The sequence below is a fragment of the Empidonax traillii genome, unplaced genomic scaffold, assembly GCF_003031625.1.
Source record: "Empidonax traillii isolate 1590-97213 ecotype Southwest subspecies unplaced genomic scaffold, ASM303162v1 scaffold1138:size371499, whole genome shotgun sequence".
Lineage (NCBI taxonomy): Eukaryota > Metazoa > Chordata > Aves > Passeriformes > Tyrannidae > Empidonax > Empidonax traillii.
In genome coordinates this window covers 196,977-220,677 of record NW_020956331.1, presented here as the reverse complement: position 1 = coordinate 220,677, position 23,701 = coordinate 196,977, and the positions used below count along the sequence as shown (strand labels likewise).

The following is a 23,701-nucleotide window of genomic DNA, read 5'->3' as shown; positions in this document are numbered from 1 at the left end:
TGCAAACTCCCAGGGAAGTGGGAGGGGAAAACCGCAGGTACTGCGGGACCCAGCCCAGCCCGGGGGGATGCGGGAGCTGGGAGAGGGGGTGAGGGGCTTGGGCATGTCTGGCATCCAGCCCCCTGGCACAGCCCCCCGAGGGGATCCCAGAGCCCTGCCCTGGCTCTGCAGGGACCTGTCCCTGCAGGGGGTGATGCTGCTGTGCCAGATAAGCCACGAGGGAGGGCTGGCGGCTCTGCCAGCCCAACTCACCTGGAGACAGGGAGGAGGAAGAGGCTGGGGCACCTCAGCTGGTCCCCTCCACAGCAGCTGTTCCCCAAAGGGTTTCCATTCTTCAGTGGTAGAGCACTTATGAAGTGTGGGCCAACATCCCTTTTAGAAGTTTCCACTTCTCTTTGCAGAAGTTTTCCAGGTTACAGGGTGTGGGACTTTGGGAAGTTAGCCTGATGGTGGAGTGACATCCAAGTCATAGTTCTCACATTGTGAGGGAGCTATGGTGGGAAAAACCCTTCTCCCCAGCTTTGCATATTAATTTATTATGATTTACAGGCTAATCCTGTGCCCCTCCCTGCACCCTGACAGCCTCAGCACCCACCAGCACTTGAATTACCTTTTTCCATGCAGAGTCTGGCTTAGACCACCAACGAGAGCATCAAGGCCTCCTCCACCCCCTGCCCTCCCTGTCTCAGGGAACCCCCTCCCTCCCTGCATCTCCCAAATGTGGCTGGGAGCAAACCCCAGCTCCCAACATGCCTGTGCTTGGGGGGCTCAGCCTCCAACCCCAACCATGGCCCAGGCACTGCTGCTCTCTGCTCTTCTGCCTTTACTCAGCTGTGGCACTGCCATGCTCTTCCTCAGTCCTTCTTCCCCTGCTCACGTTCTGGCAGGTTTTCCTCACCCCAGACCTCTCTTCCTCAGCCCCTGCAGAGGTGCAAAGGTGTCTCTGTTTGCACAGGCACACCAGGCATGCAGGCACCTCATCTTCCTCCTGTCTTCCCTGCAGGTCCCTGACCTTCTCCTGCACTGCTCCCCATCCCAGTGGCTCTGCTCCCTGGGCCAGCATTCCCACAAGCTCTCCACTACCAGCTGCTTGGCTCACTTCACACCTTAATCCCCACCTATACCTGTCTGACAACACTTGCCCTTTGGTATTTGCACACCCACGCTCCCCACACCCGTATTTAGCTGTGCCATCAATGGTATCCATGAATCCCTCAGGCACTGCCTGCAGCAGGATCATCCCTGAGGTTGGTGGAAATTCCCAGAGGCTGCTGGACAGAGGGTTCCTGTGCTCATGCCTCAGAAATCCCCTGCCTTTCCTTGGGAAAAGCTCTCGGGCAATCCCAGCACCGTGGTGGTTAATCCCCAGCTTCTTGGGGATGAAAGACATGATGGGAGAAGGGATATATCAGCTCTTCCAAGCTGCAAGAGACAGCAAACCTGCTGGATCAAGGGTTCAGACATGCCCCACTCAGACCAGCAATGTTTTATTTGGGGCTGATTTGCAAGTCTGCATTCCCAACGATATTGAAATGACTCTGGTTTGCAGCAATGGCAAAGCCAGGCTTAGGCAGGCCGGGAGGGAGCTCATCTGCTCCAGACTGCTCAGCTCTCCTGGCATTTTACACCAGAGCAGAGAACAGTTCTGCAAACAATGAGCTGGAAAGTGACATATCGCCCTCCCTTGTTTTCCCATCCATCAGCTGAATTTTTCCCTAATTCCTGAAAGCCTCTCCTTGTAATTAACTTCCCATGAGCCCCACAATGCTGGGAGGTCCCTGGCCACAGATGAGCAGGTCAGCCTGTGGGAAGCTGTCCTGGGCACTGGTAACTCCTGCCCAGCCTGGCCAAGCCTGGTGCTCCCCTCGCCCCAACATCTCCCTGCAGGTGTGGACACAGCTGGGCTGTCGGGAAAGGGGCAGGGGCTGGGCACACGCTCCCCCACGACACTGCCCACCCCAACCCCCAAGGGCTTGTCCCCGGCAGCTCCCTCATCCCAGGGGTGTTGTTCAATCCAGGTGCACTTTTTATTGGATTTTGTTAAATTAAACGTGTGATCCCATATTATCTGACCCAGCTCCAAAGTCTCCCAGGCCCAGGCAAACTCTGCTGCCTCAGCTTTCCATTTCCATGTTTATTTACTGCCTTCCAGATCGCCCGGGCTGCACAGCACAGCCTCTGATGAATAAATAACCGGTGCCCTTGCAGGCCAGATTGATTAGATGGATTTAATTAATGAGCCCAACTCCCCTTGAGGACTCTCCCAACTAAAATACTGGAACCAGCCAGCGTGTGACAGCACCAGGACCCATTGATTTACGGGAATATTAACGAGGGATCACTTAGTGACTTCATCGATGCTGTAACAAGGACACCCCTGAGGATGGGAGAGGCTGCCAGGGGTCAAGTCACGGCTGGGTCACCACACGGGGATTGTTCCCCCGGCCACCAGCATCCTGCAAACGTTCATCTGTCCTCCCCATCCCAGCTGGGCTTGTGTGGCCAGGGACACAGGGAGCCAGAGCTGCCAGCTCGCTTCCAAGGGCACTGGGGGCACACAGGCACTGGAAATAACTGGGGAAAAGGCACAACCCTGAGAGGACACACTGGGGGTTGCTCCACACCAAGGCCAAACCTGGGGGAACTCAGGAGAGGGGAAGCAAAGCAGGAGCATGAAGCCCACGCTGGGTCGGGATGGGGGGAGCTGAGCAGGGCCAGGGGGAGCTGCCAAGGGGAGCTGAGCAGGGCCAGGGGGAGCTGAGCAGGGCCAGGGGGAGCTGAGCAGGGCCAGGGGGAGCTGAGCAAGGCCAGGGGGAGCTGCCAGGGCCGGGGGGAGCTGCCAGGGCCAGGGGGAGCTGCCAGGGCCAGCCTGAGGCCCCGTGTGCCAAAGGCCACCTCTCTGATGGAGACAGAGGAGTGACAGGGTGCTCAGCCCAGCTGCCCCCCACTCCCCAGCTCCCAGAGCCATGGCAGATGGCAACCCCCACACAGACCTCTCCCCGCCAGCCCCCGCAGCATCCCGAGAATGTGCCACATGGGTTTATTAATTAGTTCATTAAATTATTGCTGAAGTTAATTGAGGCCCACGTGTTCCCCCCTCCAGCTGCCTCCCAGCCGGCCGTGGCACGGGCAGGAGCTGGTGGTGGGGTCGGGAGCAGGTAAAGAGCTGCCAAGGAGAGCACCCAGTGCTGAGCGTGCCGTGCCACCTGCCCTGTCCCTGTGCCACCTGCCCTGTCCCCCCTCTGCCTGGCACAATCGGCTGCCGGGCTCATCACGGTGATGATTGTCAAGTTTTAATTAGTCTCCGACACGATTCCTGTCACAAACACTCTGCTGGGGGTTGTTTGTTTTAATTTGATCAGGGACAGGCACAGAGAGGGGGAAGGCGGAAGGTAATTAAATTTGACTAAAAATCTTGGAATGCCATTAAAGCGGATGTCCTCATTTGCATAATCCGCTCCCCGCGGCGCCCAAAACTGCCACCAGTTCATTGTGGCTGATTTTGCCCCCAAGAGGACGCTGCCCACCCGCGGAACCTGCCGGCACGGCCGAGGGAGGACGGGGATGTGCAGGGAGGGTGGAAGAAAGGAAAAAAATTCCTGGCTTGCTTCTAGTGATTCGAGGGGCTCGCAGGGGAAGTTGTTCAAGTACCACCAGCTGGGTTGGGTGGGTAAAACATCAGCACCTGGGGTGTTCCTGTGCCGGAGCCTGCTGGGAATGGGGCTCTAAAGCTCTCCCGAAGTGCTCCAGAGCAGCCTGGGGTGGATGTTCGAGTGCCAGCCCAGGGACCAGCAGGGTGCCGTGTCCTGCTGTGGACAGGACACCAAGAGCAGGAGCAGAGCAGGACAAACACAGCCGGCTGTGCCTGCAGATCCCAGCCTTGGGAATGCCGAAGCTCCCGGAGCTGGGGGTTCAGTCCCCTGAACGAAGCCAGACGAGCAGCAGGTGGGTGGGGTCGGAACGACCTCATTTTGTAGCTTAAGCAACAACTTTTGCCCTTTGGTGCTTCTTTTCCCTACTAGTGTTTCCCTGTTTAACATGGAGAAAACGCTGTTCTGCGTTTCCTCCTTGGCTGTCCACAGAGTAATTACCTGGTAATTATTTCTGCTCGCTGGCAAGTTGGTTCTAATGATGTTTGCTAAAGGTTTGATTACTATTGCAAACGTTGTTTCCACATGTGGAGTTAGGGCTGGGATGCCAGGGGTGTTTCTGGGAAAAGCAGGTTTTCCAGGGAGGGGCTGTACTTTCTAGAGATATTACAGTCAGAGCCGGAGGTTGTGACGCTGTTGGGTTTTTATTGTTATATTGATAAAATAATGAAGATTCTAAACTGTCACCAGGTGACAAACAGGGATTTGATGATAGATAGTAAAAACCCTGGATAGTTTGGAAAGGAACACAAAGAAGAGGGGACAGGGGTGTTGGGGGAGCAGAGACAAGGAGGGACATCTGCTTGCTGTCCCTAGATGTGTTTACAGCCAAGAAGAGCGCTCTGGCTGTTTACAGCAGGAGCAACCTGCCAGAAATAAAACCTTGGAATGAAGGAAGGGGAGAAACAATGCAGAAACAGAGCTTCCAAGTGCTGGGAAAGCCAAGGGGTCATCAGTCCATCCAGGTGCTGCTGGAATAGGAGAGGCTCTTGCAATATAAATACCACACAAAGAAAGGACTAAAGAGAGCCAGGACTGGATAAAGAGGCTGAGCCACCACAGGGACCCTGCAGGGGAAGAAGGGTCCTGAGGAAAGTGTTGGAAGCTTTTAGCAGCTGAGGGTGGCTAGACCAAAAGGAGGTGAAAGGGAGGTGTGATCCCAGGATCTGGACAAGGATCGCTGCCCAGGGGTGGGAAATCTTTGGCCCATCAACAAAGCTCACGTTAAGAAATACAAATGTGGTGTAAAGATGCTGTGACAGCGATTGTACTGGGTATCTTTTCATTAGTATTATTAGTTTGGGTTTTTTTAATTATTAAACTTCCATATCTCAACCCACAAGATAAGAACTTCTCTTTTCCATTCTCCTCTCCCCGCTGGGGTTGTGGGAGAGAGTGGCTCTCCTGAGCTGCTGACTGGGGTTAAAACCACAATGTGAGTGCAGGAAGGGAAATCAGTTCACTCCTATGCCCTGAGAAAGTTATCCCAGCCCACTGAAAGCCCCCCCCCAGCATGAGGACAGTGCTTAAATCCCCTGGGACAAGAGGGTCTGTCCTGGCTGGGGCTGATTTAGGGCAAGGGAAGCATTGTGCCCATGTGGAGGGAGAAGTTGTGGAGCTGTGGGGGCCCATCCTGGTGCAGGTGTGATACAGAGTGATGTGCATTCCTGAAGGTGCGTGTTGGATGGGTGGTGGGGGTCATGTAGATACTGGGTAGGTGATGGGGCCAGGCAGACTCCACCAGCCAAGACCCCTGGGTGCTGAGAGCTGTGGTTGAGCAACTCCATTAGAGATTCTTCTGCCTGGGCTGAGGTAATGACCTGAGGACCCCAAGGATGAGCAGACAGACAGGCTGGACAGGCACCACTCCTGGGGTGGGGATGACCCACACAGCTGCCTGTGAGGGCTACAGCTTCTCTTTGGAATGAGAAAAAAAAATCAATAATTTTCCCCAGATACATATTTTCAAGGATGTGTAATGAAAGACAACTGTGTGTCTTCCTCCCCATAATTGGGCTGTTTGCACTCTAAATACAGTACAGCTCCTACCTGACTGGCTAATAAGGAATGATTTTCTCTCCTTTTATCTCCAATTAAGCTGAACTGAGCCTGGCATCGCCGCTCTGCAGTCATTTCCCAGTGTAGAGGTTTGCTAAGTTGTGGGGGTTGGCTTTTAGAAGGCTTGAAAAGATTAATCTCAAATAATGTGCAGGGGAAGAAATGTGGATCTGTGTTAATGGGACTTGGAGGATTCAGTAAAGAATTGATTTTTAAATGTTAGTTTGTGCTAATCAGGGGTTGGAGGAAAACACTCTTGAACTGATCAGGTGCCGGTGCCAAGCAGAGGTAGATTTGGGAGCGTGGCTGGGGTATGTGAGCCCAGAAGCCCTGGCATGCCTCCAGCTGGCTTTGCAGAGGCTTTTGGGTGTTATTTAGTGCCTGCCCCCAGTGCAGCACTGTGTAGTGGGGAGAGCCCCTCTGTTCAGCTGTGCTGGGGGCTCAGGAGCTGGGCACGGATATGCAGCAGGACAGGATTCCCTGGGGGAGTGCCCACACAGCCCTCACCCCTCTGCCAGCAGAACACCACAGGGTGCTGCCATCCTGCTGGGACCCTGTAAGGTGACATGCCAGCTCTACCCTCCATCCTGGACTGGGGAGGGTCCCCTCTCCAGGCAGGGGCTGGAGCCCTGGCCATGGGCATCGCCAGGCTCAGGCTGCATTCCGGACGAGCCAGGGCTGCCCATCACTCTCTGCCCCCTCTGGTGCTGACAGCCAGAGGAGTCCTGCTGCTGCTCATCCCACACTTAGCTCATGCTCAGAGAGCCATTTCTTCCTCTCCAGGCTTGAACCTCGCAGCCTCCATCCCCATCATGTTCTACATCACTGCTCCCAGAACAGCAGAGAGGGGGGTCTGCTCCAGGGATGGTGCCAGCACAAAGTGGTTCTTCATCATCATCACTGATGCCTGACTGATGCTGGATGCTCATCTTCCTCCTCAGGCTGCTCTCCCTACAGCGGATGGCAATGCCAGGTGAACCCCAACCCCTGGAAGCACGGCTGGATGTGGGAGCTGCTGGGTTTGGGTCCCTTCACCCACACGTGGGCAGCCCCAAGGACATGCATTGCTCAGCCTGAGCTGCTCCAGTGCTGTTGAACCTCTGAGCACGAGGGTTTCTTCATCAGCCAGCAGATCTCGTTAGTATTTTATTAATTGCACAGATGGGAAGAGCAGCCCCCATCCAAGTCAAACAATTGTTGAAGTTTTATATGATACAAAACAAAAGTCCCTTAAGTACAAAATATCCGGCTCTAAGTGAGCATCACCTGGTGCTGAGCTCTGCCACCAGTTATATATTAATATTCCACCTGTACAAGTATTTATAGATAGAAAAAAAGAAACACTTTAAAAAAATATCAGGAGAAAATTCACTCTCCCAAATGTTAGTTATATTTATATATATATGTATATATAAAATACATATATATAGAAACACAGAGGCTGATTTGTGCTTTTTTTCACCAAAAGACAGACAGGACATATTAGGGCCAAACTGACACTGGGGGTCCCCAGCGCGTGGGTCGCGTTGCCTTCCAGTTGGAACAATGTCTGGGAATTTGAGTCCCTTCCTGAATGGAGAAACCAGGTCATCTCCCACGTGCTGACAGCTTCGGCAGACAGCTTCTCCATGGAGGGAAGGGAGGGATGGGAAGGTGAATGGACATCTTTGTGGAAGGGAGAGGGCATGGGCTCTGCCCTGGTGCCTGCCTGAAGAGGTGATTCCCAGACAGCTCATCTCCCACCACCCCTGGCAGCCGGGAGGGGACAGAGCTGGACCCAGCAGCTGGCACAGGGGTGACCCAGCCTGGGCACCCACGCTCTGCTGCATTATCCTCACGGTGCCTTCAGCCCCAGGCACTGCCCTGGAGCAGCTGGTGCCGCTCTGCCCTTCTCCCCTCTCGGGACATGGCCCTGAACCCTGATGGCAGCAAAGAATGGGGAGCTGCTGTTCTGCTGTGTCCCTCCCTCCCTGGGTCCTGCCTTCCAGGCACTGCCCCTTCTCCTTGTATCCCCCTCAGGGACAGCTGCTCTGGGGCTCCAGACGTGTCCTGCTCCATCCAAACGACGAGTTGGCTGGTTAAGAGGGATGGGCTTGGCTTGGAACACTGTTCATCCAGCCCCACTGAAACCAAGTGCACGAGAGGGCTTTTGGCCAAGGAAGAGGGATGCCCAGGAGCACAGGGCTGCTTCGTCCATGAACTGAGCACCAAAGCTGCACCAGGTTCCCTCTGCCCCTCAGCAGGGGCTGGCACTTGAGCTGTACCTGTGTATCTACAGGGAGCCTCCCTCCTCCCAGAACAGCAGCCTCTTTCACTACCCAGCTGTGGCTCCCTGGCTGTCCCTGCCGGCTGACACCACAAACACACTCCACCCTCACTGCCCACCCTCCACTTCCCAACACAGCTCTGCCACCTGCAGACACGGCCCGTCCTCTCTGCTCGACCCTACTGCGTCCTCCCACCTCGCTGCACGCTCCTTCACCCCCACCATTGCTCCCAGCTGCTGTTGGGGGACCCAGCTCCTGCCACAGGCTGCCTTCCCGGGGTCACCCCACAGCCCCTCTTCCATCAGCTCCCCCACCCCTCCTGTGGGACAGGGGCACGGCTTTTCCTCTGTGGACCCTCTGCCCTGCAGCGCTCCAGGGCTGGTGGGATGGGGACTGCCCAGCCTGGGGTGAAAGGACGTTTATAAATATGTGCCTCTGCCTCCCCCTCCATGGGCACTGCCCACGCTGTGCTCCCTGCCCAGAGCCCCAGTCCAGATCCACAGCGAGTCCACGTCAGACAGGACGCAGCATCTTCCTGGCGCCTCAGATCTTCGTCTCAGGGCCACTCGGACTCAGGGCTGGGAAGGAGTCCCGGATCCTCACCAGCTCCATGGCACAGAGGTGGCCAAAGACCCTGTTGTACCACTCGGGAGACCGGCCCCTGGAGAAGGGAAGAGGCGGGAGAAGGGTGAGCGGGTAGGAGGGAGGCTGGCACCTGCAGGAGCAGCCTGGTGCCCCTTGCTGGGGACAGGCACTCGGCACAGCTCCCACGGTGAGGGACGAGGAGGCAATGAGTGAGCACCGTGTGCCAGGACAGGGACCTGCCTCCCCTGTCTGCAAAGTGGGGGAATATCTGCCACCCAACCAGCCCACCCTCGCACCCCGAACCCCAGCGTGGCTCAGCAGCACCAAGGCCGTGCTCCAGACCCACAGGGAACTCCAGGTGCTCTGCAGAAGCTTCCAGGGACTTGCTGCCACCACGGGAGGAACTGCCAGCACTGACTGAGCTGGTGGCTCCTTGTCCAGTCCCCACCTGGCAGGAAAAGCCCGGCCCCAGCCCAGCACCCCTCCCCTCGGGGCAGGCAGGGACTGTGGGGCAGGAGCCAGGCCCGTGGAGGGGTGGGCGGCTCTGGTGCCCCACCATGACCTGGTGTTCCCTCCCCGTTACCTGAGGTCGGCCCTGCAGATGTGGGTCACTCGGGAGCGGCCCATGGCGCTGGGCTCGATGAGGTACTGGGACGTCAGCACGACGGCCTTGACGCCTCCCTCCACCGGCACCTTGTCGTGCTCCACCGACAGGGCCACGAGCAGGCAGGCTCCCCGCGGCAGGTCCGTGCGCCAGCGCCTGCGGGACGGGCGGGGGTCACGCTGTGCCCACCCAGATGGGAGGGGAGGGGAACCCCCCCACAGGGGAGGAGGAGATGGGGCTGGAGCAGGTGGGGATCCACCAGACCAAAACCAAACCCTGGCGGGGTCCCTGCCCGCCCTCACCGGAGCACCATGCAGTCCCTGCGCGGGTGGGGGGCCATGCTGTCCGTCACGTAGTGATACACCTCCATGTCCTGCTCCAGGGCCTCCACCACCTTGCTCTGCAGCAGATCCTCGTCCCACAGGTGACGCTCCCGCAGCACCCGGTGCAGCACTGTGGCAGGAGGGGCCTCCACCTCCGTGGACACCTTCCACAGGCGCAGGGGGTTCCCATCCCCAACCTGAGGGGACAACGGGAGGGTCAGGCAGGCTGACTGGGGATGGGATGGGATGGGATGGGATGGGATGGGATGGGATGGGATCTGCTTTGGCTGCTGGAGGAGCACTGGATGGCAGCAGCCAGCTTCTCTGCTAACGTGGTGGGCTCTCTGCCAGGACTGCTGGGCACAGAGCAGCCTCCATCCCTCAGTCCCCTCTCTGGCCAGGGAAAGGGTTGCTGGTCCCACCTTGCACAAGCACCAAGGGTTTGGCAGCAAGTCCATAGGTGCCTGGAGATCCCTGTGGTCACCCCATACACATTTTCCCCATGTCCCCAAGTCCCTCCACACAGTGGCATTTACCTTTTTGCAGGACAGCTCTGTGTTCAGGGGCCCTGGGGTGCTCAGCCACCCCTTGAATTTCTCTGATGACTCTTTGAGCAGGTTCTGGATGCTCTGCTCGAAGTAGGAGTGTAGATCCTTACTCTCCCCTTGGCACACCAAGTCAGTCAGGGGGTGTGGATAAGCATCTGCAGCCATATAGGAGCTGCTCAGCTGCAGCAAGATGTCATGGGAGACCTGTGAACCAAGAGCACACACCTTCAGTGAGCCAGATGAATCCTGAAGGGACTTTGTGAGTGTCCTGAGCAGCTCAAGAACCACAACTCAACCCAGCAAGGAGGGGGAAGGATGGACACAGCCCCCCTGGACATACAGCCTACACCAGCAGGAGATGAAACGGGGCTCTGCCCCTGGGGGCACCAGTCAGGGGCAGCTGCCCCACTTAGGGCTGGGTGCCCTCATCTCGCCCCAGGACTGGCACCCACCAGTGAGGTCACACCTCCCGTGGGCAGTGCTGGGCTGGACACCACTGCCACTTACCTGGAAGAGCTTCTTGCAGTCGGTGATCATGTGGGAGAGCCCCTGCGTCGCAGCCATGTTCTCGTTCAGGTCCTTCTGGTCCGGCTTCCCCATGGTGCCCCTCTTGTGTATGGCCCTGTGGGGGGGCAGGTGGTGCTGGGACCAGTGGGTACCGCACGCCTCTGGCCCCCCATGGCTCTGATTTATGTCACAGAGCGGGGACCCCCAGTCTGCAGGGCAGAGCGATGGGCTGTGCCAAGAGCATCGGCGTCCCACCATCAGCTCATCCTGCTGGCAGCTCATCCTGCTGGCAGCTCATCCACGCAGCAGGCAGGGAGGGGCGATGGGGAGCTGCCCTTACCTGGGTGAGGTGCTTTCCTTCTTGGACACGTTGAGGTGGAAGATGGAGGGGGCCAGGCACACGGCCAGGTTCCCGGCAGTCATCTGGTTCTCCTCGGCCGAGGCGATGTCGCTCAGGAAGTAGAGCAGGGTCTGCAGCACCTCGCGGTTCTCGTCGGGCATGAGGATGATGGCAGCCTGCACCGCCTGCAGCCGCTGCTCCTTGGACACGACTGGGGCACGGGGCAATGCCAGCGTCAGCCACCGCCTGCCCCCACCGCCCCCACCCACGGGGACAGAGGGACCCCTCCTGCCTGGCAGAGCCCCAGCTCCCCGGCCCTTACACTGGTAGATCTGCAGGAAGGTGTCCGTCAGCTTGCTGGTGAAGATGGGCTCGGGCAGGTCGCGGAAGTATTGCTTCAGCAGGTCGGCCACGTCGTACGCCGACTGCCCCGCGTAGCTGACGTTGTCAGGGCTGCTCTCGTTCATGTGCCGGAGCGCCTGGATCCGGGACTTCACCCCTGACTTACGGAAAATGCCAACCTGAGGGGGCAGAGGGGGGTGAGAGGGCACCGGCCTGGGTGGGCACCCATGGGACAGGCAAAGACAACGCCCCCCCAGAGAGCTCCTCCCCCAGACCCAAGGGGACAGCAGCGGGTGTGGGGTTCCCACAAACAATCCCACCGTCCCACTTCACCACAGGAGGTGAACAAAGGGACCCCCAAAGCTATTTTTTTTGTCCCCAACTCCCAGCACTGCTGCCCAGTGGTCCCAGCATCACCTGGTCCAGGCACTGGCTGCGCAGGTAGCGCATGGCCTGCTGGATGCTCTGGGGCAGGGGCTGCCCCGTGCGCTGCACGTTGACGATGGGGGGCACCCCAAAAACCATCTTGTCCCTGTAGTCAGGGACTTTACTCCTCTTCATGAACTTGGGGACAGTCCTGCAGAGTAGAACAGAGAGAAATCAGTGCAGTAATCAGTGCCCTCCACAACCCCTCGCAGGGGGAGCAGGACCCTGGGAACACACAAACACACACACACACACAAACACACACATCTTTTATTAAGCCAAAATGCTTTGGTACTTGGCTATTATACTGTCCCACTGTCTTATGCAGCATTTTTAATGCCCCACAAGCATCTGCAGCCCCCATGGCTGCAGGTGATGCCAGGAGCCTGGGGGTCAGCCCCAGCTTACACTTGACAGAGCAAAGCCATCCCTTGTTTGGCTCTTCCCCCTCCCTCTCCACCATCTCCACCCCCCAAAGCTGCCCTGGGCTGGTGGCAATGCGCTGCATAGCACAAGCTGCAGCTTGTGGGCACCATCCTGATCCCCTCTCTGCCCGCTCACCACGTCCAGGCTTGCTTGTGGGGCACCGAGTACTTCTCCATGATGGCAGTGAGCCGGAGCAGGGAGCACTTCTGGAGCAGGTTGAGCTGGGCCGAGGACTGGCGGTTGATCTCCAGCGAGGCTGAGTTCAGGCTGGGCCGGTGTGAGTTCTGGAAGCTGTGCCAGCGCAGTTTTCTGGATGGAAAAAGTGGATGTGAGAGCTGGTGAGCAGGGAAGAGCCTGTCCCTGCCCAGGGCACCCCTGGCTGTGGGAAAGGGCGAGATAAGCCACAGAACTCAGCAACAGCCAGAGTCCTGCAGGGGAAAGCACCTGGGGGCTCTGGCACAGGGCAGGCACGTGCCCCCTGCATTTACGCTTGGCTTTAGTTAATGAGAAACCTTTTACCGACGGGCCTGTGCAGATGGAGGGCTGGCAGCAGTGGCAGTGGTGTCCTGCCACCACCAGAGCGCACCAGCGCCCTGCGCTGCGCTCCCCTGCCCGCTGCTCCTCCAGCAGCACTGCCCTCCCTCCGCCAGCTCCCGCCTCCTGGCAAGGGGCGATCAGCCAGCCCCTCCAGGACGAGGTCGGGGTGCTGCTCCTCCAAGCCATGGGCTGTGCACCCCTCCTGCTGCCCCATCCCTGGAAGTGTTCAAGGCCAGGCTGGATGGGGCTTGGACACCTGTCTAGAGGAAGGTGTCCCTGGCCATAGCAGGGGAGTGGAAAGAGATGGTCTCTGTCCCTTCCCACCCACAACATCCCAGGATTCTGTGATACCTGCAGGGCCTCGTGAGCGACGCTCCCACCCCCGAATCCCGGCGCTCCCGCGTCTCAATCTCTTCAGCTTCGTTGAGGGAGTTCCCCGTGCTGTCAAAGTCACTGGCAGAGGTGCCTACGTCTGACATGGATCGCTCTTCGAAGTGCAGGTTGGAGGGTTCCCCTCCCGAGTCCGACTCCTCCTCATCCTCCTCTTCCTCGCCCCCTTCCTCCCCATCCAGGCCAGGGGCGATGGCTTTACACCAGAGCTCCACCTTCTGCTGTAGCCCCCACATGTGCTGCAGAATGTCGTCGAGGTTCTCGAAGGTAACCTCCCCGTCCTTGCAGAAATCCTCGCTGCTGCCGAAGTCCGGCACGTTGTCGTAGACGCTGACCCGGCTGCCCAGGGAGCTGCAGGAGCCGCGGCGCCGGCGGGCAAAGCCGCGGGGCGAGGATGAGCCCTCCGTGCTGCTGCTGCTGCCGCCCCTGCCACCCGCGCCCAGCCCCGCGGCCACGCTGCCCGGGTCCCAGTGGGTCAGGGAACTGCCGCCCAGGGGACACAAGCTCTCGATGGAGAGGGATTTGGGGAAGGTGCCGGGCTTGTGGTCGCAGGGGATGTAGACCAGGCAGTCCCCCCGGCGAGCCCGCCGGCGCTGGCACGCAGAGGCGGCGGCCCAGGTGCTGCTGGCTGTGGCAGCCGTGTCAAAGTCCTCCAGGGAGACCCCGCTGCAGTTCTGGTCAGAGCCCTCCTCGGTGCCCGCGGCGCCGAGCGGGCGGTTAGTCCTGTACGACACCGAGAAGAAGTGTTTTTTGCCATGGAAAGAGGCGGGTATCCCTCTTTTAGAGGAGCTGGTCCTGGTGGCTGCGAGCTCCCCGTTACTCTTCAGGGGGCCCCATCCGGGTGGGAGAGTTTTGCTGCTGTGCAGGGCTACCCTCCTGTCAGGGCTGGCTTTCTCCTTGTCCTTCCTCCGCAGGGACTCGATCCGCTTCAGGAAACTGCGAGACCGGCGTTTCTTTGGCTTCTCCTTGGAGCCCTCCCTGCGGCCCTGGGGCTGCTCCAGCGAGGAATGCTCGCTCCTGCAGCTGGTGGCGCTGGCAGCGGCACGGAGCGGGGACGGGGGCTCGGACGGTGCGGCTGCAGCGCCCGGCGTGCCACGCGTGCCACCCACGCTGCCCACGCTGCCCGTGCTGTGCAGGGACGCGGCCTCCGGGTTGGTACTGAGGTCGGTGAGGACGCTCTCGCGGCTGGACACCGGCCGCATGCTGCAGCTCAGGGCCTCCGAGCCCTGCGAGAGGACGTCGGCTGACCCTACCCGGGACCACCTCTTGCTGTCCCTCTGGAAAGCCCACCGGTTGCTGATGGCACACAGGTCTTCCTCCTCAGAGTCTTCATTCTGTGAGTGGTTGAGAACAGGGGATGATCAATGTGTTGGAGTCACGGAGGGTCAGCGTGTTCCCCCTGCCCAGGGGACAAGCACCCCAGAGAGGGGCACAGCACCGGCACGGTCCCAGGTGTGTTCACCCCCTTAAACCAGCTCCAGTCCCATTTGGTAGGAGAGGGCTCCAGGAACCACTCCATACCCAGGATCATCACGGAACACCCCAGGACACTGCCCCACCACTGAGCATGAGATCCCCCACACCCTCCAGTCCCCTCACTTGCACTGAGCACCCAGGACCTACCTGTTTACGCTGAAAGTGAACATCCAGCTTCATGGAGGCACAAGTGTTCAGGGTCATCAGCCTCCTGTGAGAAACAGAGAGGCTTTACCCTGGTCCCAGTCCCGGTCCTGGCCCCACTGCTGTCACAGAGCTGGCTGTGGCTTCTTTTCACTTTCCTGCCTTAGAGCCCTGACTGTGCCTGTCACATGTCACAGGGGCCAGAGGGACACCCAGCTACTGAGGGGATGATGCCAGCAGATGGTAGCCCAAGCCAGGCCACACACATGCCGGTAGCTGGGGCCACTGGTCCTGTGAGTGAGCAGGGATGGCCTGCTCCAAGTTATTAGAGCGAAACCAGCTCAAAAGCTCCTGTGGCTGGACCAGGGAATGACTAAAGGACCCAGAAAAGGCTCAAAAGCTCAGACAGGGCAGGACAGGCAGAGACCTTCTGCCACCTCCCACCCTGCTGCACCCAGGAAGTGGTGTGGGGATCCCCTCCCGCCCAGCACAGCCACCCCTCTGTCGGGAAAACAAGTAACAGACTCTGTTCCCGCTCCTTGTCTGTTCTGGGTGGGAGGGAGGCGCAGAGTTGGTGCGGGGGCACAGCTGTGATGATGTGTCCCAAGAGCCAAGGCAAGGCTGAGTCACCCACAGAACCGGTGACACACGGCCCGCCCAGACACACGGACTGTCCAGTCAGTCCCTCCCTTTGGGTGTCTGTGCTGGCACAGTCCCCCCAGCACACACTGCTCCTGGCACAGCACACGCAGCAGCAGCACCCTCAGCTCTTCCCAGCCCCACTAATCCAGCAGCACCCTCAGCTCTTCCCAGCCCCGCTGATCCAGCAGCACCCTCAGCTCTTCCCAGCCCCACTGATCCAGCAGCATCCTCAGCTCTTCCCAGCCCCGCTGATCCAGCAGCACCCTCAGCTCTTCCCAGCCCCACTGATCCAGCAGCACCCTCAGCTCTTCCCAGCCCCACTGATCCAGCAGCACCCTCAGCTCTTCCCAGCCCCACTGATCCAGCAGCCCCCTCAGCTCTTCCCAGCCCCGCTGATCCAGCAGCACCCTCAGCTCTTCCCAGCCCTGCTAATCCAGCAGCACCGTGTCCTGGTGGAAAACACGTGGCCAGGCTGCGCTGCCTGGCACCAGGACAACCAGCGTCACACAGAGTATTGTCACACGGAGCCAGAGAACACTTGGAAAGGCAGAAAGCCCAGCTCAGAGCAGCTGACAGCGTGATGTGCCAGGGATGGAGGGTCCCACCAGCACAGACCCACCTGCACTCGGTAAACCCCCGTGTGAGCCACCAGGTCCCACCTCACCAGGAGCCCCTGCAGTTCCTCACCACAAGGCAAGACATCCCCCTCTGATGCACAGATACCAGGCTTTAATTCCAGCTTTAGCTCTCCGAGACGTTACACAGCATTCTCACAACATAGCCCTGGCAGTGCTGGGCAGTGGCTGGGTTCGATGATCTTAGAGGTCTTTTACAACCTAAATGATTCTGTGAGTCTCTGGTGAAGGTGCCCTGGGCAGACATGGCTCCCTGCCCTGGGGATCACTGCCAAAGGATGCCACCTGGGGTTGTGGGAGGGGGCAGGGGAGCAGGACAGCAGGGACAACAAACACACCTCTGCTCGGTTTGACAGCTCAGCTCTGACCAACCCAATTCTAGCCGAGCTCTACGGTCTAGTTACCCAAGCCTGAAATTAAAGCCCAGCCCAAAAGCCCCACAAAGAGAAGAATTATTCCTGGGAAATGTTTCTGTTCTCTAGCAGCTGTGGATGTTCATAAAAAAGCTATTGTTTCCCTGGAACCACCCAACACCAGCAGTGCTGCCCAATCCAACTGACACATCCAGAGTCCTCACCACAGAAGGAGCAACAGCAGCAGAGCATGATCTGAGCCCAGTTGAGGTATGAGGTGGGCACCCCACAGCACCCACCACCCCATCAGCCCAGGACAGCTGCCCCAGCCCTTGCCTGGAGCACATCCCCGTGCTGGTTCCACGGTCTGCACTGTGCAGGGATGTGAGAGAGCATTACCTGCACAGGGATTTGAGGGAATCCTGATCCAGGAAGCTGTGGTCCTTCTTCACAGCGCCAATGTCGAGAGGGAACAAGGAGTCTGGGGAGGAAAGCGAGAGGGACATCAGCCAGCTGCTCCATCGGGCAGCAGTGGGCATGGGAGGAGGGAAAGGCTGCGAGGAGCAAGCACAGGAGAGACCTGAGCGGCTGGAGACCACCCAGAGGTGGTGCATGCCCAGGGTCCCTGGGCACAGCTCCCAGGTGTGTTAGGTGAGGGTGACGAGGTGCCTGACGGCATCCATCCAGTTCCCTGTTCTGCTGGGATCATGCATTTGGGATCATGCATGTGGGATCATGCATTTGGGATCACGCATTTGGGATCACGCATTTGGGATCATGCATTTGGGATCATGCATTTGGGATCATGCATTTGGGATCATGCATGTGGGACCCCCAACCCCAAGGGTCAACCCAGCTGTTCATTAAGCCATGGAGTGCAACCACCAAGGGAAGGGAAAAAGAGGGAAATACTTGGAGGATGTGGGAAGTTCTGTGGAGAGAGGCTGGAAAGGCACTGGTTCATTCATGGACTCCAGCAGCAGCACCGCTCCTCAGTGCACAGCTGTGAGCGCTCTGGGGACAGTACCTGGGGCTGGGGGTCTCCAGCAGGAACCCAGCCCGTCCTTGCACGTGGTGCCTGGCCCCCCAAAATAGACACCAGCAGCAAACAGGCAGCCCATAAAGCCATCCCCGGGGGCTGCTGCTGGAAGTGCCCAGTCGAACAATGGTCACGGCCGCCAGGTCCCGCTTCCCGCCATTGTCCGGCCAGCCGGGCCGGCTGCAGCCGCTCCCCGCATCAACCCCCGCCACCACCAGAGCCCCACTGCGGCTTCCAAGGAAACACAGCTGAGCCCAAAGCCAGGCCCACCGGCACAGCCACCCTGCGACCCGCCCTGGGCACCTGGCACAGGCACTGGGAGCGGGGACGCTGGGGCTGAGTCTCTGCCCCACACCTGGGACGCTGGGGCTGTGTCCCTGCCCCACACCTGGGGATGCTGGGGCTGTGTCCCTGCCCCACACCTGGGGATGCTGGGGCTGTGTCCCTGCCCCACACCTGGGACACTGGGGCTGTGTCCCTGCCCCACACCTGGGGACACTGGGGCTGTGTCCCTGCCCCACACCTGGGGATGCTGGGGCTGTGTCCCTGCCCCACACCTGGGGATGTTGGGGTGTGCCCCTGCCCCACACCTGGGGACGCTGGGGCTGTGTCCCTGCCCCACACCTGGGGACGCTGGGGCTGTGTCCCTGCCCCACACCTGGGGATGCTGGGGCTGTGCCCCTGCCCCACACCTGGGACACTGGGGCTGTGTCCCTGCCCCACACCTGGGGACGCTGGGGCTGTGTCCCTGCCCCACACCTGGGGATGCTGGGGGTGCCCCTGCCCCACACCTGGGGGGCTGCACAGACCGGATCTGCGCCAGGCTGGGCTCACTGAGCACTCATGAAGGGCAAGCTGGAGCAGAGCAGAGGCTGCAGGATGGTCAGCAGGGAGGGAGGGAAGGAGGAAAGGAGGGAGAATGCTTTTGCTCTCAGTGTTACCTACACTGGCTGCCCCTGCACTCCCACCCACGGCAAACACTCACTGAACCTCTCCTGAGCTGATGGCTCTCCAAAGCCTGGTTACCCTTGGCTGGAGCAGCCACCCTGGGACTCCTTGTAGCCCTGCCTGAAGGGGAAAAGTTCAGGAATGCAGGAAAGTTAATTGTGGCTGGCTCTCCAGGCCACAGCCAAGGGCACGGCCAAGTTCTACACACGATCATATAATCAGTGAACAATCCTCTCCATGCCCTCCTGTTCCTGGAGCTGTGGGCACTCTCCCTGCAGCTCTCCTCGGAATCTGCCTGAGATATGGGCTCTGAGCCCAGGTACAGAGCAGGGGGCAGCAGGAGGAGGCAGCTCTCACCTTCGTACAGCTGGGCATACTGGGGGAATCCCGCCGCCCGCAGCCACTCACAGGCTTTCTTGGCTTCGATTTCTGGAAGAGAGCAAAGAACCGGCTTGAGCATCCCAGTGAAGGCAGCAACGCTCCCTGGATCCCAGCCCACTCCCCCAGACCCCGGCACCAAGGCCTGTTCCATGTGCACAGAGCAGAGGAGATGCCCAGCTGTGGAACCGGGAGCTGGGGGTCCCACGGGCAGCAATGCCGGGCACAGAGAGGGGGCTCGGGCAGACACAGCTCAGCTGCACCTCTCCAACAGCACCAGGCAAAGGTCAGGAAGTGACAGGAATGACAGGGCCACAAGACACAATTTTAACCTTCCAGTGAAATGTTTTCTTTCTGAACCCACCAAGCCAACTGCAGTTCTTGGCCAGGCAGGAGAGGAAGATCTTTATTTGTAATAATGAGTTCAGAGCTCATCAAAGCTCAGGGCTGGTCACTTCTGCAAACATCCTCCAGCAAATCCTGCCAAAGGAGGCCTTCCTCCCCACCTCCTTCCCACCGCCTGGCCCTCCCCACCTCTTCTTTCAGGCTGGTGTTTGTCCCAGTGAACACCAAACCCCTGATGCGGTTCTACCCCCCTCACCCAGCCAGTTCCCACCCCTCACATAGGCATCAGCCATCACCCGGATGAACTCATCCAGCAAGCAGCACTATTTCCTGGGAAATTCCTCAAATTTAGAGAACTTGAGGGAAAACAGCTCAAAATTCCTGCAGCCCCAGTAAGTCATTGCTAGGTGTTGGCACCGCTGGTCCAGTGGCTTTTTTACTGCTGAGGGTGACAGTGTTCGACCTCAAGAGTAGAAAATGCCTTGGCATCTTCAGGGTCTGTCCCATCTCTCCCAGAGGCACCACCAGGTACAGTGGGCTGAGGCTGGACCCACCCAGCTCTGGAACACCCTGATTCCATCCCCATCCACCCACTGCCTTGACCCAGAGCTCTGGCTCCAGTTCACATTCCCCAGTCCAAACCTACAGCAGGTTAAAAAAAAAAAAGCTCTAAACAAGCAGCTCAGTTCAGGACAGGACCAAGCCAAAACCCTGGACCCAAATACTTGGGAAGTTTTGGGAAGAAGTTTTGGAATGAGCATCTGCATCTCGGTCCAAAGCTCACAGCTGTCCTTGGCCGTGCTGCGAGCCCGGCCACAACCCGGGACTGACCCCTCCTGCCCCCACAGGGCTCAGCCCCAGCAATCCCAGGGGAGAACTCAGCCCCGGCTGTCCCGGGGCAGCTGGTCCATGGGGAGCACTGAATCCCTCCCAAATCCCTCCCACACCCCCTGGGGATGGCACCCCATGGCTGTGGCCACCCAGCAGGAGGGCACCGATGGTCACTGATGGCTGCAGCTCTGGGCGCCCCCAGCCACGAGCAGAAACACCAACCTCCCACCTGCCCCGTGGATCCTGCCCCAGGGATGGGTCTGGCATCTCCCGTGGAGGGGCCGGCGGAGGGAAGGGCAGCAGGAGCAGAGTCAGCCGAGCTTACCCGTGCCCGCGGCGGGGCTGAGCTGGTAGAAGAGCATGGCTGGGCACCGAGCGGGACACGCCGGAGCCCGGGGACACCCAGCGTGGCCAGGGCCGCGGGAGCAGCGGGAGCGGCCGGGACAGGATGTTCCACGTGGGACCGGGCTCGGCCGCCCATCGCTCGGCTGGAAACGCGGAGTCACAGCACGACATTTCCTTCCCCTCCGCCGCCTCCCCCGCGCGGGGACTGGCGGGGGGCCAGGACCCCGCACCTCCCCCTGTCCTGCCCGCTTTGAGAGCCGGCTTCCAGGCTCTGCCTGCTCGGCAAGCCCTGCATCCCCCCAGAGCCCCCCGAACAGCGAGCAGCCCCCCGTGGGCAGGGGTGCTCTTCTCAGCCCAGGCTAAACCCTCCCCACGGTGCAGCGCTGGCACAGAGAGAGTTTCTAAGTGTCCTGTCCCAGAGGGAGCCAGCAGCCAGCTTCCTCCTCCTCCCGCCCTTCCCACGGACGTGCTTTCCCAGGGAGGCGCAGGAAAGGTCGAGCAGGCAAACGCTCCTGCCCTGGGGGCACAGCCCCACGCTGGGCACAGCCCCACGCTGGGCACAGCCCCACGCTGGGCACAGGGTTACCCATCTCAGCCCAGTTCCCAGCCCTCCCTGCTACCTCCTGGGAGCTTCACTGCCAGGGCAGGGTGATGGGGGCTGAGCCCAGAACTCATCCCTGGCTGCAGCCTGCCATGGGAACCCAGCCTGACCCCAGGGAATGGTGCCCACAGACCCTCCACTGCCCCAGCCCGAGCCCCGGCAGCAGCGACAGAAACGAGTTTCCAGTGGGGACTCTCTAATGTCTAATACAGGCTCATCAAACACTACACCCACTCTCAGCAGGGCACAAAGAGGGTCTCGTTGCCTCCTCTGGTCAGCAAACAATTTCCAGGAGCTTGTAGCAACTCGGTATCTTTGAGATCTGCAGTTTAAATGGGCCGGAAATTATCCCATTCAAGTTGCATCGCGGGAGGAGCAGGCACAAGCAGACAGGCAGGGAAACACGCCCAGCAGAGCCCGCACAGCCCTGAGAAACCAGGGGATAAATCCCACCAGCTTCCTGACTGCAGGCAGGGAAGATAGACCAGTGATCCCAATATGCCTCATGCTCCCCAAGATCTCCATGGGAGATAAGCCCTCGGGAAACACCTGGACAGCCCCACAGGGTGAACCAGCACCAACATCCTCACTGGAAAAGTCTCCCAGTGGTGCATAACCCCCATGAGCCACCAGAGAATCCCCCCAGGCAAAGGCTCTGCCCTGCTCTGGCACCTGCTGAGGCTGGATGGCATTCCCAAGCAAAAGGCACCCACAGATGCCCTGCCCTGTATCCAGCAAGGGGCACAGCCTGTGGCCCAGGGGCCACTGTGGGCCATCAGAAATGCCCCGAGAGGGTCCAGCACCCCCAGCCTGGGGTCACTCACCTGGTCCCCCCAAGATGAGGAACCCAGACCCTCCAGCACCCCTCAGCACCCCAGGGCAAGGGGCAGAAAGCAAAAATGAAGGAAGAGAAGAGGCTTCCATTGTGCCAGAAGAAAGGGATAAAAACCAACATGGAAGCGAAAAAAAGGACAGAATTCCCCAATCCCCTTCCTGCAGTCACTGCACCACAGCATTTCCCCAGACATAACGCACCGACAGCTCCAACAGGAATGGTTCTGGCTGTGGGGTGCCTGGAGTGTGACATCCCTGCCCTGAGTGCTTCTGGGGTTCCATCCACCCCGCCCTGATCAGGAACAGGTGTGGACAGGGAAAAGCCCAGGACCATAAAACTCTAAAACCAGCAACCTAGAACACCAGAGCCAGCAGAATTACAGGCAGGAAAGCCACTTCCTAGAACCCTGGCTCTGCACTTTCCCTTTAACAATCAAAACTAAGAAGGGAGAAATCCCAGCCCAGGCTCCCAGCTTCCCACAGCAAGGCTCCAAATCCCCACAAAACATCCCACGCAGCCAATTAGTGTCTGAGGAGAAAACCCTGCCACGAAATCACCCGCACGTTACCTCATGGAAAGCTGGAAACAGCTGCCCGGCACTGCAGGGGAAGCTCCAACTCCAGCCCTGGGGGGGGTGGGGGGGGGAATTGCTGGGTTTTCTTTCTTTTTGGTGAGATTTCTTTCCATCCCATCTGAAACTAAAACTCTGCCTACAACAGGGACTTCCCTTTCCCAGCTGGAAGCAGAAGTTCTTGCCTGATTTTTACAGGAATGACAGAAACTCCCAACACCTCTCCCAAACCAGGGGTATGTGCCTTCACTGCCTGAAAATGTGAGGAGCTGAAGCAGGTTTCCCATGAGAAAGGTGTATGTACCCTGCTGCTGCTGAGGGTACTGGGGCCAGCATGGCCAGGGAAAGAGGGACTGACTCTGCCTGCAGCACCCAGTGCTGTGCCTGCAGAAACTGGGGCTGCCTTCCTGAGGGGCATCACTCAAACACAGCCAAAGGCCAAACCCGGACCCTCCGTGCCCACTGGAGACCCCCATCCCCTCCCAGTGTACTGGGGAGGAAACCCCACACTGCCCCCCTGGCACTGGGTGTGCCTGGGGCTCCATGTCCACCAACCTGGCCTCAGGATGCAGACAGAGCTTCACGCAGCCACGGGCATTCCCCATCCATGGGCATTCCCCATCCACAAGTATCTCCTGTCCATGGGCATCCCCAATCCATGGGTATCTCCTGTCCATGGGCATTCCCTGTCCATGGATATCTCCTGTCCATGGGCATCCCCAATCCACGGGCACCCCCCCCCCGGGCAGCTTGGCACAGGGCACCAATGAACACCAGTTATCTGCTCCCAGCTCCCAGCACCGCCCAGCAAAGTGCAGAGACTTCAGAGCCCCCAGCATGGACACGGACAGGGCACGTGGGCAGCAATGAGGAATGCTCTTGGATGTTCTCCCAGACATGGCGTGTTTCCATCATTAACCTTCACGCAGTAAATAGGTCTCATAAGTTTTGGGAACTGCTCCTTTCTATGCCACCAAACAGAAGCATCACCTCTAGCCCTGAAATATCTGGTCCAAGAGCAACACTCCCCGGGGCTGGCACCTGGCAGGGGGGAACAGCACTGCGGGGGCACCAGAGCCCTGTGCCACCCAGCTTCAGTCCCAGACAGCTGCTGTGTGCTGCAGATGAACATGAGGGACATCCAGGCCTAAAAACATTTCCAGAGGCAGCACAGAAACTGCTGGATGGTGTCTGTGTGGGGGCCAGTACCTGCGCACTGGCTGGTGCAACGTGGACAGGAATCCCTCTGGTCAGCACGGAGCAGGGAGACCAGAGCCATTGTGTTTGTGGATCAAATCTGATCAGAATCCATGTGGGATGGGTGTGACGGCCCCCAGCAGCACCACTGCAGCCCCCAGAGCACTCCCCCCACCTTATCTCTGCCCCCTCGGCCCTCGGCTCAGCTCCAGGGCTGCCTGTAACCGCCCTTATCAGCTGCAGGGATGAGGCAGCTCTGGTTTCCTCTCCTCAAACGAGCCCAACAGCAGCCTCGGGTCTGCTTGCTGTGTTCTGAAAGCTCAAACCAGCCTGTGCACCCAAAGCCTGGTGCTGAGAG

The 23,701-nt window shown here is 59.3% G+C and overlaps 1 protein-coding gene across 2 annotated transcripts in view; it reads right to left on the bottom strand.

Annotated features, from left to right (window-relative positions):
- Nucleotides 1-8,008: 8,008 nt before the first annotated feature.
- The window catches only part of STARD8 (StAR related lipid transfer domain containing 8), a 32,275-nt gene continuing 16,582 nt past the window's right edge, over nt 8,009-23,701 (bottom strand). For both annotated transcript variants that reach the window (XM_027905276.1, XM_027905275.1), the window contains exons 2-14: nt 18,598-18,669; nt 16,653-16,734; nt 14,627-14,690; nt 12,965-14,337; nt 12,212-12,385; nt 11,642-11,801; nt 11,205-11,403; nt 10,883-11,093; nt 10,543-10,657; nt 10,024-10,239; nt 9,467-9,684; nt 9,144-9,320; nt 8,009-8,636 (exon numbers count right to left, since the gene is read on the bottom strand). In XM_027905276.1, coding sequence (XP_027761077.1) covers nt 8,519-8,636; nt 9,144-9,320; nt 9,467-9,684; nt 10,024-10,239; nt 10,543-10,657; nt 10,883-11,093; nt 11,205-11,403; nt 11,642-11,801; nt 12,212-12,385; nt 12,965-14,337; nt 14,627-14,683 — 3,018 coding nt within the window. In that variant the 5' untranslated portion in view covers nt 14,684-14,690; nt 16,653-16,734; nt 18,598-18,669 and the 3' untranslated portion in view covers nt 8,009-8,518. The remainder of the gene's footprint in view (nt 8,637-9,143; nt 9,321-9,466; nt 9,685-10,023; nt 10,240-10,542; nt 10,658-10,882; nt 11,094-11,204; nt 11,404-11,641; nt 11,802-12,211; nt 12,386-12,964; nt 14,338-14,626; nt 14,691-16,652; nt 16,735-18,597; nt 18,670-23,701) is intronic.